At 38.5% G+C, this 19,225-nt stretch overlaps 1 protein-coding gene across 1 annotated transcript; it reads right to left on the bottom strand.

Annotated features, from left to right (window-relative positions):
• Positions 1-6,095: 6,095 nt before the first annotated feature.
• On the bottom strand, positions 6,096-14,994 carry LOC593139 (short/branched chain specific acyl-CoA dehydrogenase, mitochondrial). The gene is made up of 9 exons (XM_030985739.1): positions 14,864-14,994; positions 14,071-14,301; positions 13,240-13,446; positions 12,313-12,483; positions 10,988-11,113; positions 9,342-9,434; positions 8,384-8,473; positions 7,191-7,428; positions 6,096-6,237 (listed from the first exon to the last, which is right to left on the bottom strand). The coding sequence occupies exons 1-9, from the start codon at positions 14,909-14,911 to the stop codon at positions 6,158-6,160; spliced, it is 1,284 nt and encodes a 427-aa protein (XP_030841599.1). The 5' UTR covers positions 14,912-14,994; the 3' UTR covers positions 6,096-6,157.
• Between the last annotated feature and the right edge of the window lie 4,231 nt (positions 14,995-19,225).

Raw genomic sequence — 19,225 nt, forward strand, 5'->3', positions numbered from 1 at the left:
TGAGGCTATGCATTAAAATTTGAAAAAAAGAAAAAAAGATGACGTGCAATTGATTATTGGGTACTGTTCTATGATTGACAAATAACCGGGTGATTGGGCTGTGATATTTGATGTGTGTAACGTTTGTAAAATCAAATCATAAATAAGCACAATTTGCTTATTGCATTGTTGTTGTTTTAGTTTTGTTATTTTTCTAAGAGTGTAGATGTGCTAGCCCCTCCGGAGGGCTAGTCTTAGTATTTTCCTTTTGAAGAAAAAAATCAAGGCTATCCAATTAATTGAAACAGATTTCTGTGAGAAATCCTTGTCCAGCATATGTCAATAATATGATCATATTTTTGTTTGTATTTGTAGTAATTGCCTTCTAATTTTGTGTCGAACCGATCTCCAAACCAGAAATTTTCCAATCTTGCATCAAGAGAATACTCATGTTGATGTTGAAAAGAATATTTTATTTTACTTTTTAAGAGCGTTTCTCATTTTTAAGCGCTGCTGATAAACGAAGTCCATTCTCTGTGTTATGCTTAAAAATATTTGCTTCATTTTCTCCTGAATCCATAGTTCAGACTATCTCTGCAGTCATACTGCTTTAGTCTCTCTCTCTCTCTATCTCTCCTCTCTCCTCGTCTTTATTTATCCCTCTTTCCTGTAATTTCTTATCTCTTCTCTTCCCTCCTACTTCTTTTATCCCTCTATACTTTCCTTCTCTTCTTCCAACATATTCTCTCATTTGTGTTTTCTCTTGGTGTCATTGTAGAGTCCGTCTTTTCTATCCAAAAGATAAACAGGTACTGATTTTCTAATTTGATGCAAGATTGGAACGGAATAGGCCATTTTTGTAATGTAATTGTATTTAATGCACAAATCTTTGTTAAGTGCCTCGTTACAAATTATTTCATTCACCTGTCACAAATAATTGTATTTCAAAAGTCAGAATGTGAGCTGCATACATTACGTGTTGTTAGGCAGGACAAGCTATCATGTTTGTCTCACCTAGCAACAATTAATGTGTGCAATTCACTCTCTGACTATTGAAATACAATTATTTGTAACAGATAAATGAAACAATTAGTAACATAGAACTATATACAAATTTATCCGTAAATTTGATTACATTTCGAAAATGGTCTATTAAAAATCTCTTACGAGGTTAACGGTTATCTCTTGGCTTTCGTTGTATCCCAGATAATGTACTATACAATTTAAATAATGACATATTTCCTATATCATGGGTGCTGAATTGAAATATTTTAATGTCATGTGTTTTTGTTTTCATGTCAAAACTATGATCAACTTAAAATTGTACAATGTAATGTCCCGACAGCTTCAACATAAGTATAATTTATGTTAATCTGTAATTCTGTGAGGAAGAATTATCGTAGAAATATCCCCTATGAAGTGTAATTATGTTCACGGTAGTGTAAGATTATACAACTAAAATTTCTGCAATTTCGTCAAAGCAATGTTCACTTTTTTTTGCATTCTGTTGAGAAGGAAAAAAATTCCAGTTATAACTACTGTATGTTAAGTTGATCAAGAGCATTCGCAGCCAAAGTTTTTGAGTGTAAATGTGTGTTTTTCAGAATTTGTATAGTTACCCATTCAATCTCTTTGGTATCATCATGTACAAAATGTGTAATATATGACATTAAAAATATTTGTAGATTAGCTTTGAGATTAATGACTGGATCACATTTTATACAAGAAAAGAAAAAAATCCTGTCTGTTCTTTTCAATTATGTGGTTCACAGTAATACATGTGTAATGTAGAGGTAGATAAAATCATGGAAATAGTCAAATCTAATTGGTGAAATTTTCAGTATAATTATGGTAAATGTATCATGGCTACGTTGCCATGGTAATTAAAGCTTGTTTGTAAATTCAAGAGCACAAATCCAATGATATATGATTTATTTACCACCTACACTAGGGTATCCCTTTGCTCTTTAATATTTCAATCTGTTATTTTGCTGAGGATCAAACCAGAGACTGTCGCATTGGTACATGTACACTGTGTGTGTGACAAAAGCCAAGCATGGCACTCCGATGTTTGTTGTATTACACGACCAAAGCGGGCAGGAAGTTGTAACATCCAGTGTGTTGTATAACCAAACAGTGTAAACTTTCAAGCGAATCACAACAGACGCAACAAAAAATTGTATCAAGTTTGGAAGGGTTAAATGCAGATGGATTGCACGGTAGACAAGACACCTCTTATTCTAGATTTCAGCCTCATTTTTTCACAAATCACATTGATTGCCGCTGTCTAGACTTTCGTTTAATGTACTGCAAACACTCGAAAATGAATGTTACATTAGCCAAGGAAGGTTTTCTTGTGGATAGGAATTTCTGTGAATGAAACAAAAGCAGGTTGATTTATTCATTCAAAATTCAAAATGATCTCATGATATATCAATTGGAAAATGGTAAATGATACCTAGAGATCCAATGGAAAATATCAAGAGAAGGGTTGAATTCTAATTTTTAAGGATTGCTCAGGAGTTGCCAATTTGAGTTTTGGCTTAAAGTCATAAATCATCTGCCGAGAATCGTTCCGACTTTCAATGGAGGAAGAAATTAGACACTTAATTATCAGCGCATATGCAAGGCTTGTGAGGTTTCCTAGATCATTTCGAGGTGAACCAATAAACGGTCATTCTGTCACAAACGGCTATCCTGAATAAGCTTCGACCAATCATTAAAAAATTGCAGGAGCAAAAGTTGTTTGAAAATTTTGTCACTACAGTAATTGCACTAGATACCGTTGATATCATGCAATCTTTTTGAGTATGATGTCGCTATTATTTGTTTGTTTTTCATAAGATTATATATCTCTTTATTCAGATGAAATTTGAAATTTCAGGTAGTAGTATTTACCGACTGCAAAATCATTTGTGATGTACGTGCCCAGTGATGTTCTTTGTTATTATTTAAATGCTTTTGTAATGAATATAAAGATGGTACTATATTATGATATACAGAATAAAAAAATGATAAAAACTGGAAAATGCAAAGTGTGTATATATATATAAATAAATATATATATACATGTTAGGGTGACACGGGCCTTTTTTTTTTTAAAGAGTTAGTTTGGGCACTTTGAAAAGATGAGATGGAGGGACACGGAATTGGTCTGTGGAATCATCATTAAATGTGAATCGGTTTAGCCTATACATATTGTAATTATCTGTGAAACGTAGGAGAATATGTTGTATATGGGATACATCCTGTTCTGCCTGTTCAGAGGTTTTATGTTGATGCAGAAGAAGAAAAAAACAGACAGACTATGTTACATAAGCCTTGAGAGAGGGAGAAGAAAAGAGAAGAAAATAATAAAATCAACTGTGCATCTTTAAACACATATGTAGCCTCTTTGCTTCTTCATTTGGAGGACAATGTATGTTTTTCACGTCCATCTCGTACTACTCTTCCATCTACCCCTCCCCCTCTTCCTCTCTCCATCTTACACACCTCTTTTCTCCTTCCTTGATTTTCCTCAATCTCTTTCTTCCCCTCTCTCTTGTATACCACCCTTTTTTATTCTCCTACTCTCTCTCTCCTCTCCCTCTCTCTCTCTCCTCCCCCTCCTCTCCCTCTCTCTCCTCTCCCTCCTCTCCCTCTCCCTCCTCTCCCTCTCCTCTCTCTCCTCTCCCCTCTCCCTCTCTCTCTCTCTCTCGCTCTCTCCTCTCCCTCTCTCTCCTCTCTCTCTCTCCTCTCCCTCTCTCTCTCTCTCTCTCTCTCTTTACAACATGGGTTTCACAACTGCAACTACTTCACACTCTTTCACACGTAATTGAATAATGAAATATATAGGGATCGTGCGTAAATAATACATCATGTCATTTAATGATTCCTTTACATACACCACAATATTGAATATTCCATAAATATACTCTTTTCATACATTATTTATAGCCATTTCCTCACACACACACATATTAAAAAATATGACGGAGCGATGGTGTGTTTAGTCGTGCTTACTGAAGAAATTAAGAATTGACTTCCAAATTGTGCTCAATGAATAGGAACATTTACCAGTACAAATTTAAAAAGAATTTATGTATTCTACTACGGAATCCATGATATTCTAAAAACCTCTATTCAACAGTGGTTCTTCGATAAATGCCCCAGCAACAATTGCTCCGTGTTTAATATGCTACACCAACTGAATTGCAACCCTAAACTTTTATCTGATGATACAAGCCAGAAGCAATTGTTGCCGGAGCCTATATGTCTCAGCACCTTTACATTAAGCCTTCTGATTTAGAAATATAAAACATTTGCCACTTATGTTGGTACACATTAAATGTATACTGCAGATAGTATCCCCCCCCCCCCCCCTCCCACCCTCACAAAAATCAATAAAATTAAATAAATAACTAAATATTTATACATTACTGGATAACGGTAAGGAACATTATTGACTAATATGAATACTTATAGCCATGATTTGCAATCATACATGTACACCTATACCTAAAGAGAATACTGAGAAGATTTAGATTAAAATCAACTCCACTTAAAGCATGAAAGGTACTTTTGATTCCAAGCAAACATGAGCAAAGGGTGACTAGTTTTAAAGTATCAATACATAAATTTATATTTCAGGATCTAAAAAAGAAGGATGGCAAAAACATATCTACCAAGGATTTACAAAGCGAGAAAATATTTGAGCAAGTCAAAAGAAATTTATGGTGTTCACAACGCACCTTAACTAAAAAATAAATATGTACGACCACATACTATCAGCCATCAATATCAATACTGACAATTTCATAAAATATCAACTGCAAAGGGCCTTTTGCTCAGATAATATTACCTTTGGTTTAATATTTACATATACATGTATGTTGAGCCAAAATACACATCTTCAACTCATCTGTCAATTACCGGGTACACAGTCAGGGAAACGATACTTGAGGTTGTCTTTCAACATCACTGCAAGTTTTTCAATGGGAAATTATACCACCTTGATATTTGATTCTGACATCTTCAGCAATTCTCATAATTTGGAGTTCAAGACGATCTCCAGTACATGTGCACGAGTATGTGAACAGTGAAGTATAGTTCGTTCGTTTGTTTGTGTCTCCTTAGATCAAGAACGTTATGTAAAGTCATGTAAAGTTCCTTAATTAAAGTTATGTAAAGTTCCTCAATTCCTTGAAGTATAGTACACAGCATGCATGGAGTTTCCTTCCTGTGCAGCCAGCATATGAGAAAATGCTAAACAAAGCAAACCAATCCTTGCATCTGTTTGTGAGTAACTTTGAGATAGCTCACCAGAAGACATTTGATTTTGTGCAAAAGACAGCCAAAATATAGTTAGAGATTTAATCCCAAACCATCAAGATATAAAGCTGTATAAATAGCTAAGCATACTGTGTAATTGAAAAATATGCCTTTATTAGAAAAGTTCAATATTTTATGAGGAGTGTCTGTCATAGCAACATCCAATGATACATGTGACCTGAAAGCAAAGCTCTCCCTTCACATTTTATGATTAACCATGATTAGATGCACTATTAAAGGAAATCGGTGATAAACTCTTGTGATGGACATCGTTTGCATATGAGGTAGAGAACAAAAAGATCCATAAGACATTTTATTTTACTGGTTACTATTAAAAAAGTGCCCATCTATGTTATGCAAAGCTGACAACAATAAGATACTTTGCCCAAACTTAACTTATTTTGAAGAAAGTAATACCAGACTCAAGCACTAGGATAGCTACTGAATTCATGCTCTTACAACAGTTGTACAACAATTGCTCCTATGACAATTGCACCACAGTCAATGTCTTACACTATTTAAACCGAATGTCTACATTACACCCTGGACCAAACATAATACCTAACCCTAACTCTCACACCGGACCTAACCCATAACCAAATTGCAACCCTAACCCTAAGCCCCAGAGCAATTGACGCCAGAGCACACGATGGAACTACCTTTACACATTTAATCAAGTTTTTGGTATTTAAAAAAGAAATGGATAACAAATGCCTTGCCTTTAATGAGTTCAATTCTGTCATAAATTGAACCTCAACCATGAAGGCCAGCTATTGCAATGTGTCTTACTCTTAGCAGAAAGTCATTTCACAGTCATGGCACACCTAAACTGTTCTTCATGATTCTCCTCAGCTGCTTGCGTCGTTCCTCACTGTCTTAAGTATTCCTCTTTGATCAGCTTGGCGATGGTGTTCAGCTGAATATTGTTGGTGCCTTCGTAAATTGCACCTAGTGGAAAGAGAGAGCGAGAGAGAGAGATGGAAACACAGGAGTTTAGTTTAGCTGGCTGCATGGTCCTCCTTTGCAGGAAGAATGAAAGCCACAGACCCTTTCTGCAGGTAATCTTGCATTCTGGTAATAAATCATTTCAAAATGAACTGTCTGAGAGTTATTTCAAATCAATGATGACATATTACATATTATCAATCAGACCCATGCTCCACTTAACACAATTATACAATAATGAATAACATTTCACTTAATTACAAGAATGAAGCAATTAAAATTACTCTCATGCTACGGGGGAAGAAGTTGAAGGTTGGACCACATCTTGCAGTGTGGTGGAACGGGTTGCACAGATGAAGACCTGGCCCTTGTTAATGAAGCGGCCATTGCAGCAATCGGGCGATGGAAGAACTTAATTTAATTTAATTTACTTTTAATTAAGGAACTTTACATAACTATCTTGAGTTAAGGAGACACAAACGAATGAACATAGTATCAATAAGAATCTTAGACAAATATTAAAGTGTATCGGTTGATAAATTTTTTAGAAACATCAGGTACCGCACAGCGCTGAAGCTGAAATAACCAGGGCCCGGTCTTACAAAGTTGCGATTGATCCAAATCAAGTAAGGCCACCAATCAATCAGTTTGCAGTCTCCTATCTCTTATGTACATAGTTGCAATTGAAAGCAATTGCAAATTGCAACTGTTTATCAAACCAGGCCCTGGTCATTTTAAGCCTATCTGCACTAGTTTGGCCTAGAGGGATTAGACCTCCCTGCACCAACCAGATGGTTATCTCATCAAATCAGCTCTCAAATAACATAAGAAAAAGGGGACCATGGCAGACCAACAGTCACGGATCAGTCATTGTTTGCTATATAGAGGGCACAAGTAGCTATAAGTAGTGCTGTGGGGCTTTAAAGGTTATGAACAAGATGATTTACCACACCCACCTATCTTACAATCCCTGTAGAACTTCTCCACGGGGTAATCCTTGGTGAAGCCGACCCCGCCCATCCACTCCAAGCACTTAGAGGTGGTGAGGGACGCCACCTCAGCCGACAGGAGCTTGCACATGGCGGCCTCCTTGATGAAGGGCTGGCCGGCCTCCCGCAGACGGATGGCATTGTAGACCATGGTCCGGGCTGCTTCTATCTGCGTGGCCACGTGGGCTACCTGGTGCTGCATGCTCTGTGAGGATGTCGATGATGGGAGAAGAAGAATGCAGTGATTTGTGGGAACATAAAGTATAACAAAGATTCAATAACTTACACTTAGATTTCACATTGTAATTGGTAATAATTTTTCAATATGAATAATGTTTCTGGTTCCACCATGATACAAATAACCTAAAAATCATAGATATCATCATAGTTTAATAAAGCAGTATAGTTCTAAAGAAATGCCACATACTTGTCATCACAGACATAATCAGCATTACAAACACATTATGAACTGATTCTTAACATGGAAACTCCTCAAAAAAACAAAACATAGTGTTCTGCAAATCAAGTTTGAGTGTTGATACCTTTCTTGTTACTTTATTGTCATATTTGACGTTGGTATCAAGGAAAAGCCTATTTATTTCCATTTACAATGATGACCGATTTGTAGTTATTGTATTATTATGAAATGTGCAGCCTACCTGAATATAAAAGTTGACATAATGCAAAATGCATTCTTCAACACACAATCATCCTCCAAACAAATGAAGAATTCTCTACTGACATTGACAGAACTCGCTCTCAACTATCAATCATCATCATGTCAGGTTGAAACATTTCATTTTTGACTTGGCCCCATATCCAGGTGTACTACACATTCCATAATTACGTAATCATTACAAATGGGGCATCATCGTAAAGGGGAATAAACAGGCTTTTCAATAAAACCAACATCAAGTGTGATAATACAGTAACAAGAGAGATATCCACACTCAATCTTGAATTGCATATCTTAAAAAAAAAATTAAAAAAAAAAAAAAATTACCTTCTAAACTTTATAGTACCTTTACTAATACAATTGCACACTTATCAATTATATGCAGGTTTCTGTACGAGAAGGCTTATACTGCTCAATAGACCACCCTGATTAAAGTTGTAAAATTAATAAACAAATGAGAGAAATTAAACTATTGATGCATTACTTGAAAGTCCCAAAGTTTTTGTCCAAACTGTTCTCTCTCCATGATGTAAGGCACTGTAGCGTCCATGCAACCTTGGGCTAGACCAATCATCTATACAAAAGAGAAACAATAGTAATTCACTTGATACATCATAGCTTGTTATAATACATGTACATTCGTTTATTTTTTTTAAATTAATCTATCAGTCTTCATCATCAGAACACTCATCCTCAATCTTTTAATCTAAATCTAAATCAACATCATCAACACCATCATCATCTTCACCATAGCTATCATCATCATCATCATCATCATCATCATCATCATCATCATCATCATCATCATCATCATCATCATCATCATCATCATCATCATCATCATCATCATCATCATCACCACCACCACCACCACCACCACCACCACCACCACCACCACCACCACCACCATCACCACCATCACCACCACCATCATCACCACCACCACCACCACCACCACCACCACCACCACCACCACCACCATCATCACCATCACCACCACAGTCATCATCACCACCACCACCACCACCAACATCATTATCAACACAACCATCATCTTCATCATTAACCCCCACCCCCTTCCAATCATGTGCTACACCTCAACTGGGTGAGAAGGTGTGGTGGGGGCTTGTTCAATCCATACAGTGACAATACTGTCTGTTTGGAGCCAGAAGGGTATTAACTCAAATACTTTAGCTCAGGGCCCCCGTCTTACAAAGAGTTGCGATTGATCCAAATCAATCACAAGTCTTACAATCAATTGCAAGTCTGCAGTCTCCTATGTCTTATGTACATAGTTGCGATTGCTATCAATCACAAATAAGTTGAGATTGATTTCAACTCTTTGTTAGACGTGGCCCAGAGCATGTCTATGCCCTTCTGGCTCTGAAAAGACAATATATTATACCATACATGTGAAACCCAAGAAGGAATGATAATCTCACCTGTGCCCCTATGCCTATCCTTCCTTCATTGAGTAGTTCCATGGAGATCTTGTATCCTTTTCCTACCTCACCCAGGACGTTACTTGCTGGTACCTGTTGGTCATTCAAGATCAATTTAAAGAGAAGGTTGAGTTCTGGGAAGAGGTGAACAATAATTTATGAGCGTTATCATTCTTATTATGCAAGTGTGGAAGAACATTCTATCAAAAATGTTCCCTGAACAGCATGGTTCATCAAATGCCTTAAATTCTAAATATAGCATGTATCAGCATACAAATCGGGACAGATTTTTATGCCACACATTTCTGTGTACAGTGCTTGTAACTTTACCAAGACTGGGCCAAATTTCTTATCATTTTGATGATTCCAGAACCTTGCAGTAGACACCAATACTTATATGCTAGATGATCAACCTTTTCTGATCGATTCCACAACGTTTCTTTCACAATGCAATCGCATGACCAGAAGTCAACTTTATCTTTAATTCAGTAGACATCCACTTTGCAAACCCTTCATAAATTGTTACAAAAGCAACAATGACAACCATACATAATTATCACTTGATCAAGGAGCAAAAAATGGCCACCTGGTTGTATCTATTCCTTATGAATTAATGCACACAGATGGAACTAGAGCTAGGGTAAAGATTATCATAGCAGACTTGCCAACTTCTGGAATTCAAAAACTGTATTATTCAATACCAAAAGTTGTATTTTACTGACAAAAGTTGTATTTAAAAAAAAAAAAGGGATCAGGAAGAATTTTTGTATGGATCATTGGTTAAATATGCATGATTTCGTCATGACTAGTGTGTTCGATGAACCAATGAACATCCCTAAATTGCCAATGTGAGATGCTTGTAGGATACTTTACAGGATAGAATGGGCATTTTGCCATTGAAAATGGCACACACACACAAACATTTTTTATTTTTTTTTAATTTAAAGTTTTTTGTTTTTTGTTTTGGAAAATTGTATTTTATAAATCGTACTGTCATATTTACTTCTAAAAGTCGTACTAAATACAATTAAATCGTACTGGTTGGCAGGTCTTTCATAGCGCAAGGCGATTTGGGTATTAATGTACACAGTGCTTTATTGTTTTCTTCATTCTCTTTGACCAATAACCCATAGAAAGTCAGGAAAAACCTTGGGGTTGATTTTCTAAATACTAACTGTACACATCGATACAGTTAGTCTAATTCCCAGTCTGTCTAATGCCCATTTCATCTACTATAAATTAGGTCAAATAATCATTTGATGATTATCATTATTTATGATTAAATGATTATTAAACAATATGGATAGCTGACAAAATGGGCATTAGACAAACTGGGAATTAAACTGTTTGGGAATTAGACTAAATGAGCAAAAGACCAAATGGGTAGTGGACTTATTGGAGATTAGACCAAATGACTATTAGCCTAAATGGTTGTTAGACCAAATGATAAGTAAATGGAATGATTATAAGACCATGTGGGCTGAGTGTAGACCAAATGGTAATAGTCCTATTGGGTAGTAGTCAAACTAGTTGTAGACCAAACCGTAATAAACCAGTTTTACTAATTCATATGTCACATTGCAGTCCAATATAAATGTAGCATTTGAATGAATGTTCATGCTGAAATTTGAAGTTTAAAACCTTACCCTGACATCTTCAAAGTACACAGGACAGGTTGGCGATGCTCTGATCCCAAGTTTGTTTTCAGGTTTACCAATAACTAGACCTTTAGTATCGCGATCTACCAGGAACGCTGTAATACCTCTGTAACCCTGGGTGAAGGAAGGAAGGAAGGAAGGAAGAAGAGAAAAAAAAGGGATATACACATCATCTCCAGCAAGTGATAAGACACATTTGAAATAAATCTAAAGAAGCATCTGCGAAGAAGAATCTGTGACTTTTAGCTAAAAGCTAATGTTTGAGATTATGTCATTTTGTTTACATTATTTAATGATATACAGTAGGCTTGTGGGTGCACCATGTGAGAGAGAGAGGGAAGATTGAGGAGTCCTGAAAAGGACTCTCGGTAATCTTTCTTGAGGGTTTGTAGTCCTGAAAAGGACTGTTTGGTATAGTCTTGAAAAAGACTGTTGGTTATCTTTCTTAGCTTATAGTTCTAAGGAGAACTATAGCACTTGGAGAGGATGAATAGCGGGAGTGGCTCGACGTTTCGAACAGGTTGACTATCCGTCGTCGTAATGTTGTTGTGCACGCTGTCCTTTTCTTTTTTGTTGATATTCTAATTAAATTATATATGGTTTACTGTATGTTTGGCTGAATGAACGTATACATTTTACTGTGAATAAATGAATTGAATTCAAGTTCAATTCAAAGTCAACTGAATTTAATGTAAATCTTATAGTAAATCCTCTGTATGTTGATACCAGAGATGCCAAGCTTCTTCAACAAAGAAAAGTATTCTTAAGAGCAAAAAACAGTATTTTTGGACAATAAATAGTATTTTTGAAAAAATCTCTCAACTTAACATATCGCCCAATCGAGCAGCTTAAAAAACCAGGCAGTACCACGTATACGTACCCGGATCGGAGCGCGATGTGCATACATTACACATGGGTTGTTCGCAATGTGCGCAGTTTGGGGCCCGTATCACCATCCTGCGTGCATCATTTTAAGATGTAGGTGCATAATACACTTACGACACAAAGCCCATGATCAGAAATTAAGAAAAACATCACCAAAAAAAATAAATTAAAAAAAAAAAATTTAAAATTTAAAAAACGTAACAAAACATACAAAAAACGTACTGCCGTATTAATAGCGAACAAACGGAACAAATACGGCAAAAACAGAACAGTTGGCATCTCTGTGATACCGATATTCAACACACTTTAAAATCAGCAACCCTGAAAATCAAATATGCACACTAAATTGTCACTCAAGATATATCTTTCATACGATTCTACAGAACACGTTTCAAAATTGTTAGTAAAGATACAGAAATTGTTAGTACCTTTGTAAAATCAGCATTTGCAAATACGAGGAAGATCTTGGCAAAGGTGGCGCTAGATATCCAGCACTTCTGTCCGCTGATGACGTAATCATCTCCATCACGCGTGGCTTTGGTTTTCATGGCGAAGGCATCACTCCCTGATGACGGCTCTGATAGACAGAAGCTGCCGACCTGAAAATGAAAAATGTTTGATTGAGTAAGTTCGGAATTTGGTGTTAAAACAAAAGTCATGTTAATATGAAATCAAAGTTGTATTTTCATTACATTACTGGGTTTTTTAAAAATTCTTTTTTGGTTATAACAGGGCTCCATATTTCCTTTTTGGAAGGGGTTCCAGATTGAACTTTTTACAATCTGTAGCCATGTAAAAGCTTCAAAAGTTTTGGGGTCCCAGAGTTATATTTTGGGCACCCATGTGTCCTGGGTGACGGTTAGTCTCAAGCCCTGATCATGTAATAATATTAACAAGTTTGAGAATCTTTGCAATTTAAAGCAGTAGACTGAGGAGGGGAGTTGGCTCAGTCGGTAAAGCGTCTGCCTGTCGAACCAAAGATCCCGGATTCGAATCCCACCCAGGCGGATGACTGAAGCCTGGGTTGTGTGTTAACGTGCCCCCCCCCCCTTCTTTCATAGACGCAGGCTATGTTAAGTGGAAAACACTCCATCCATCAGATAGGACGTTAAATGGAAGCCCCATGTAGAGGAGAGTCACCACCTTTGCACGTTAAGAACCCACTTCACTATTCGTATAAGAGGGGAAAACCCGGTGTAGTGGTCCCCCCTGCACACCCCAATCAGGCCGAGTATAAACGGCATCTGCAAGAATCTTCAGTATTGAAGGAGGCAGATTAACCATTAAGAAGAAGAAGACTAACAAGGTTTAATTTAGTCCACCGTTAGAAAATACAAGCCAGTGTCTTTACTCACACTGTCTGTAACAGCCATGGGGAGGTACTTGTCTTTCTGTGCCTTGGTGCCGTAGTTCCTAAGAGCCGTGATGATGAGAGTATTGTGGATGTCGCAGCAGACGCTGATGGCTGGATCCACCTTAGACAGTTCCTCTATCACCATGTTAGCAACGGCAAACGAAGAGCCTGGACCGCCGTACTCTGGCTCGACCTCGATACCCATGAACTGCACACGAGACACAGGGAGCATTTATTTATTTGAACACATTTCATCAGGATAAATAGATCAGGGAAGACTGGTTTACATCCTGGTCCTGAATATTAAAAGCTTACACTAAAACATCAAAGTAAATTAATCATACATATATAGTCAGAATTATTAAAATACTCATGAAGTCATGATAAAAATATTTAGCGACCACAATCTTGAGTAACTGTATGACTTAACCAGTTTTCAAAAGGATATGGTAATCTTTAGATTGAGGCTGTTATATGTTATGGATATAGATAATAACTTGATACAAATTGAAAAACTATATTCCTCCTTCTCTTCATTTACATATTACAAGGTCTCATCACTATGAATATGACGGACAAAGAAAGCGGACAAAATATACAGTTCCTCAGGAAGACAAAGGAACATCCCTTCACTGCTATAATGTAAAAATGTGTAGAACAGGTGTCACATGCATATTCACCTGTTCTACACATTTTTACATAATAGCAGTGAAGGGATGTTCCTTTGTCTACCTGAGGAACTGTATATTTTGTCCGCTTTCTTTGTACGTCATGTTCATAGTGCATATTTCATATTTCATGTATCTTTGCAAGATTAAACAAACAAACTCACCCCATTTTCAAACATTCCTTGGAGCACATCTGGATGAGTTTCTCCCTTGGCATCCATCTCTTGAACGTAGGGAGCTATCCTCTCCTTGGCAAACTTTGCCGCAGCCTCCTTCATCATGCTCTCCTCCTCATTCAGATGAGTGACGGGGAGAGAGAGGTCCGGAGCCGACAGGGTGGACTGGCATCTCGCTGCCGGAGAGGACAGCAGAGACTTGGCCACGTTCCTGAGAGCCTGGAAGAGAGAAACAGAAGATGGAAGATTGAAGAGAGATTTGAAATTACATCTTAATTATATTATAAGCAGTCTGAAATCATTCATAGAAATTGATGAACAAAAATAAAAAGAAACAAACAATTAAAATTAAAAAATGTCAGCATTGCAGTCTTGCTAAAAAAATGTTCAAATCACCTTTTATTTTTTAGTTGAAAAAATGCTAGTGGCATCACTAATATGATTGATCTGAGTGGATAAGAGTCGTGCCTACGTTCATGACGTTGAGGTTCTCAATTTAAAAAAAGTTGGGACACTCCCGGGGGACACTCGCCATCGGCCATCGCCGATCCGATATCCTGCGCGCTCTCTAGTCTTAGCTCTCCTCACCGTACACGCACAGTGACACTAACAGTTTGCCCTGCCGACTGGTCGGGGGAACAAACGTTTACCGATTCGATCGGAAGACATGGTGCGTCATTCACTCGTGCATTCAAACAATCAGACTAAACATAACGAAACATAGCGATATTTATTTCATCTCAAATCGAAAATGGTAAAATTCATTGAATAGGCAACTCACATAGCTTTGACGACAAACTCGTAGAGCCATTGTTTTTGCGTAATTCATCCACTCGGTCAATTTCTTGCAGATTTCAGGATCACGTAATCATGAATTGGCCATATAGTGCAACAGATGAGCCTCCAAATTAGTCTTATTTCAATCCGTTGTTACTTTTCGTAATATACCATGGAAAGATCGATTTTTACTCCAAATAAGAACTTGGACTAAAAAAAGGACTTTCAACTTTGAACTTTTACTGAGAAAACACCTTTGGCCCGTTGATGGAGCATAACTTCTCCAAAAATATATTAGGACCAGTAGTGGCGTAGATAGCTACAGGAACAGGAACCAAAATTCAGTATAGCCGCCTGAATTCAATTTTCCCGAGTGAGAAGTAGCCTCACCCTTACTATCTGCACCATCGATCGGACCCATCGGACCATGATGCCCCCAAATGGGTAGAATCTTTCTACGCAAATGGATTGGACCAGTGGCGGATCCAGGGGGGGGGCCCGGGGGGCCCGGGGCCCCCCCCCCCCCTTGAGAAAAAAATCATGCAAAATCACGCGATTTTTACTTTTTGGGGGGTTGGGCCCCCCCCCCCCCCCTGGCGCTCAAGGGGGGTGCAAATTTTAAAATTTTCGAGGACCAAAAAAAAATTGTGCTCACTACCCCCCCCCCCCCCCCCCACTGAGCTTTTTTGGGGACTCCAAAAAAAAAAAAAAAAAAGTCCGCTTACCCCCCCCCCCCCCCCCCCCCCCCCCCCCCCACTGAGCGACTTTTCGGCCGGCGCGATTTTCAAATTTTCGGGAGCAAAAAAAAAAAAAAAGTTTGGCCCCCTCCCCTAAGAAATCCTGGATCCGCGCCTGGATTGGACAGTGGCGGATCTAGAGGGGGGGGGGGAAGCCCGGGGTGCCCAGCCCCCTCCCCTGCCCCCCGCCCAAACAGGACAAATTTACCAGTACCTAAAAAGGAAAAGAGGCCCCCTCCCCCTGGTTCAAGGAGGGGGAGGGTGGTGTTGAGTATTGAAAAAAAAATAGTGTTCACTACCCTCCCCCTTCACCCGTTGAGCAAAAAAAAGAGAAAAAAATAATTAATGCCCCCCCCCCCCCCCCCCCCCCCCCCCCCCCCCCACCGCCCGCCAACTTATTCGCCGGCTGGCTGATTCACGATTCTCCGCTAAATATTTTCTTACGAATTGGCCGGCCCCCTATATTTGGCCCGGTGCAGCCACCTGGATCCGCCCCTGGGATTGGATGCCAAATAGATTTCAATATAGTAGGCAGAGGCGGTTCTCCCGGGGGGGCAGGGGGGCACAGTGCCCCCCCCCCACTTTTTCAGATACCCCAAAAGTGCCCCTTTTTACATAGGAAAAGTGCCCCTTTTATTTTGTAAGAAGTGCCCCTTTTACATAGGAAAAGTGCCCCTTTTACTTTGACAAGTGCCCCTATTACTAAATAAAAGTGCCCCTTCCCCCTTTTCACCTCTGACGAGTGCCCTTTTTATTTTTGACACGTGCCCCTTTTCCTTCGACATGTTCCCATTTTCCTTTGCAATAAGTGTCCATTTTCCATTCTCATAAATCTTGAAATTATCTTTAATAAGTGCCCTTTTTAATCTCTAGTAAGTGCCTCTTTTCAGGTACGAGAAGTGCCCCTTTTCACTTTTGATAAGTGCCCCCTTCACCTCTGATAATTGCCCTATTCAAAACTGAGAGGTGCTCCTTTTACTTTGACAACTGCCCCTTTTTTCCTTTGTAAGAAGTGCCCCTTCTCCTTTTAATAACTACCCCTTTTTTAAACTCGGATGAGCACACCTTTAATTTTAACATGTGCCCCTTTTTTTCTTCTAATAAGTGCCCCTTTTCCTTATGATAAGTGCCCCCATTAAAAAGAGAGAGCTCCTTCCCCTTCTCATAACTACCGCTTTCCCTTTCTAATAAGTGCCCCTTTTCCTTATGATAAGTGCCCCCATTAAAAAGAAAAAACTCCCTCCCCTTCTCATAACGGCCCTTTTTTAAAATTTGAACGGTGCCCCCTTTTCATTCAACAAATGCACATTTTCCTTTATTATAAGTGCCCCTTTTACATTTTCATAAGTGCCCCTTTTCATATCTGGTCAGTGCCTCTTTTCACCTCTGATAATTCCCTTTTTAATAATGATACGTGCCCCTTTTCCTTTCTAATAAGGGACCTGTCCCCTTTTCACCTCTTATAAATGCCCCTATCAAAATCTGATGGGTGCCCTTTTTCCGTCAACAAATGCCTATTTCCCATTTTCGTAAACGCCTCTTTTTCATCAGGTGAGTGCCTCTTTTCAGGTGAAAAAAATGCCTCATGTTCACCTCTTATAATTATCCTTTGTACTTTGACACGTGCTCCTTTTCTTTTCTAATAAGTGTCTTATCCCTTTCGATAATTGTCCCCTTTTCATGAAATCATTAAACATGCCCCTTATTTAAAGCGACTAAGAGCAATTTCCCCCAAAGTTCGCTCGCTGCGCTCGCTCGCATTTAAAGATGATATAATTATGTTAGTTATCAAAGGTCTTTTCAGTCTTCCGTTAAGAGAATGTGCTTATAACCCCATCACGATTGGCTTTTTTCCTCTTTATAAGATGTAATTTTTCGCACTGCGACCTCGCAGATCTTTAACATTTTTCTCGCTCGCTTCGCTCGCTCGTAAATGCATATTCAGACATCCCACCCAACTGTAAAGTATGATGCTTAAGCGATATCTTGTATGATGTATGAAGAGAAACAAATATTGAAATCATCCCTGATAATGTAATCACAATGCAGGGGTATGTACCAATGTCTAAAAAATTGTATATTTTCGCTTTGAGATTTCCCACTGTAGGTGCCCTTTTTTCTTCAGAAAGTGCCCTTTTTTGTTGGTGCCCCCCCACTTTGGAAGTCGCTCGACCGCCCCTGATAGTAGGCCAAAACTCGTGCCAATTAAACACTTAAATCGCCGGCATTTCTGCACATCTCATATCAGTGGTCGAGTTTGAAACTCTCATCTCTCATCTACGAAATAAGGTTGACTCCAGTCCCTTTTTATATTTAAGGTAGATCTCGACCTCGATTGATAAACAAATTTAAAAAATGGATGCATGCATTCACTTTTTTTTCCTATATTTGTCAGTCTCTCTTTCTTTCAGTCTGTATTTCTTTTTTTCTTTCTTAAGTTCTATATTTCTCTTCAGAAGGCAGACTCAAAAGACATTAATTTCCTTCTTATACTATGACAATGAAACACATTTTTTTTTTATGATGTGATAACCATGGCAGTAGCGATAAGAGGGAGGGGCAACCCCCTTGTATTTAAGCGAGACATAAACATTTGGAAGATATCGGGCTCCAAGACCCCGGCCCCCCCCCCACTCAGTGTTATTAAGGGTACGCGTATGCCCGTTCCCTCTTTTTGAAAGCACCCCCTATCTGAGGACTGCCAACATTTCCGAACCCCCCTTTCGCGGGCTTTTCGCGGGTTTTTCCTGCCTTGGAGACACCCCTAAATACGGAAAAATGCTCAATGTACCCCCCTAAATTCGGAATAATTTCTCAGGAGTCCAAAGAGACGAGAATAAAAAAGAAAAACACCCCCTTTTTAAAGAAATCTCCGGGTGAAAAGTCAGATACACCCCTTTTTTTACAATTCTCGGGCCGGGCTTTGTCGCACGAAAAGTATACCCCTTTACCGGACATTTTGGTAACACGCATATGCGGTCATTCCGACCCCGGAGTGGCCGGGGCCGGTCCCAAGACCCGGCACCCCTACCCATTAAGCTCCTCTTTATATAATAACTTCTCTGAGATCGCCATAGGTAAATTGTGTTATTATCCACCTGCGAGCGCCTGCCTATCATGCCCCCCCCCCACCCCCTCTTCCATGCAGATCCGAAAAATTCAATCTAGTTCAGGAAGCAGGAAAAAAAAAAAGATTAAGAAACTAAATCGGACAAATTAATCAAGCTAAAACAATTACCCATCAGTGAATTCCCGATTTTGCAATTGACAAGTAGACGTCCATTTTGACTAGTGTTATACTAGCTCTTATGTCTCTATTCATTGTGTAGGATTATATTACAACTTAATCCCCTTTTCTCAATGTTTATTATAAATCAAACATATAGATCTATATAATAGCGCATATGAAAATGATGTCAATCACAATCATGCAGTCAATTGTCAGTTCCATCGTGGAGGTGAATATTTTGAATAGCTTACTTCTATAGCTAGGTAACTAGTCAGCTTTTAGATTTCAACTTTGATCTTTGTATTTCAAACCGATATATACATAATAGCCTAAATCTTTCATTGGGAAGTAAAATGAAAGACTAGTGAAAATAAAGTAAAGGGCTCGAAAGTAGACTAGT

This window comes from Strongylocentrotus purpuratus, unplaced genomic scaffold (genome assembly GCF_000002235.5).
Source record: "Strongylocentrotus purpuratus isolate Spur 01 unplaced genomic scaffold, Spur_5.0 spur5_scaffold_15, whole genome shotgun sequence".
Taxonomy (NCBI): domain Eukaryota; kingdom Metazoa; phylum Echinodermata; class Echinoidea; order Camarodonta; family Strongylocentrotidae; genus Strongylocentrotus; species Strongylocentrotus purpuratus.